This window comes from Apaloderma vittatum, unplaced genomic scaffold (assembly GCF_000703405.1).
Source record: "Apaloderma vittatum isolate BGI_N311 unplaced genomic scaffold, ASM70340v1 scaffold38577, whole genome shotgun sequence".
Lineage (NCBI taxonomy): Eukaryota > Metazoa > Chordata > Aves > Trogoniformes > Trogonidae > Apaloderma > Apaloderma vittatum.
Window position 1 is genome coordinate 5,459 of NW_009727412.1, and position 1,517 is coordinate 6,975.

Below are 1,517 nucleotides of genomic sequence, written 5' to 3' on the forward strand. Positions count from 1 at the left end.
CACAGCCAGCCCCACCTCACCCAGGCGTCACAGGGCAGGGAAGAAGGAAAACAAACACAAAAAACCTCATAGGTTGAGGTAAAGACTTATCAAAGCTAAAAGATCCACTGCATGGGGTGCCACGAAGAAAGATGCGCCCAGTTAGAACTGGCTGTTACGTGACTCAGCCACGAGCTGTGTCGGAGGACTCGGAGCATCCCAGAACCACAGAATCACAGAATGTTGGGGCTGGAAGGAAGCTCTGGAGATCACCCAGGGCCACCCCCTGCCAGAGCAGGGTCACCCAGGGCAGCCACCCAGGAACGCGTCCAGGCGGGTTGGAAAGACGCCAAAGACGGAGCACCCTCTCTGGTTCAAGTCCCTTCATCATCCTCGTAGCTCTCCGGAGAGCTACGAGGATGATGAAGGGAGTAGGTCCCAAGGAGACTCCACACCCTCTCTGGGCAGCCTGGGCCAGGGCTCCGGCACCCGCACAGCCAAGAAGCTTCTCCTCACGTTGAGGTGGAACCTCCTCTGCTCCACCTTGTACCCACTGCCCCTTGTCCTGTCACAGGGCACAAGTGAAAAGAGGTTGTCCCTTCCTTCTTGATGCCCAGCCCTCCTAGAGTTATGCACATTCATTAGATCCGCTCTCAGTCTCTTCTTCTTCAGACTAAAGAGCCCCAGGTCTCTCAGCCTTTCCTCACCAGACAGGTGCTCCAGTCCCTCAGCCATCCTCACAGCCTTCTGTCCGACTCTCTCAAGTAAATCCCTGCCCCGTGTTCCTGTCTCTGGGTCCCGCACTGCTCTGGCTTACCCGGCTGAGATAGGCTTGTGCAAACGCCAGGTCCTTCTGTTCCCGCAGGGGATCTCTCTCCAGGATGTCTTCGTCGTACAAGAGGAGCAGCTTCGACGTGTCTTTGCTGGCACGAACCCGTCCCCTCTTGTTTCGGGTTCTGTGGGAGCTCCTGCTCTTCCCAGGGGCTTTTGTGTTTTCTCCTGTGAAGCACAAAGCGGGTTGGACAGGGAACTTCTCACACCTGCCCTCCGCTGGCAGACAACTACTCTTCCAGATCAAAACTGCGTCAGCTGTAGTTCTCAGTTCCAGCTGAGTAACAGGATACATCTATGGCTTCCCGGGGCAAAAAAATGACAGTGGGCAAAGAGATACGGTGTGAGCATCAGAGCTGGCTGTTAACGCTGGCAAATTATTCTTTTAGCTTATTACTTACATGAATAGAGTTAACACCACAGATAAATAACTGCTGTCATGTAACACGGAATGAAATAGTGTGGTAAGGGTCGTTACACTGAGATTTTTATGTCTTTAGATTGGGAATCTGTTGGTCTAATGTGCTGAGGTCTAACCCGTCAAAGCTCACTGCTCAAATTCATCAACCATTTCTGTTAAGGCATTCAGAGAATCCTGGAGTGGCTGAGGTTTGAAGAGACCTCAGAAATCATCTAATCCAATCTCCCTGACATGAGCAGGGATGCCCTTAACTCAACCAGGTTGCTCCAGGTTCATCCAACCTGGC

General features: G+C 52.7%; 1 protein-coding gene across 1 annotated transcript in view; it reads right to left on the bottom strand.

Moving 5' to 3' along the window:
- LOC104277112 (GON-4-like protein) overlaps positions 1 to 978 on the bottom strand; it is a gene marked incomplete at both ends in the record, with an annotated part of 6,060 nt that extends 5,082 nt beyond the window's left edge. Inside the window, one exon of the mRNA XM_009873660.1 lies at positions 797 to 978. Coding sequence (XP_009871962.1) covers positions 797 to 978 — 182 coding nt within the window. The remainder of the gene's footprint in view (positions 1 to 796) is intronic.
- Positions 979 to 1,517: the final 539 nt, after the last annotated feature.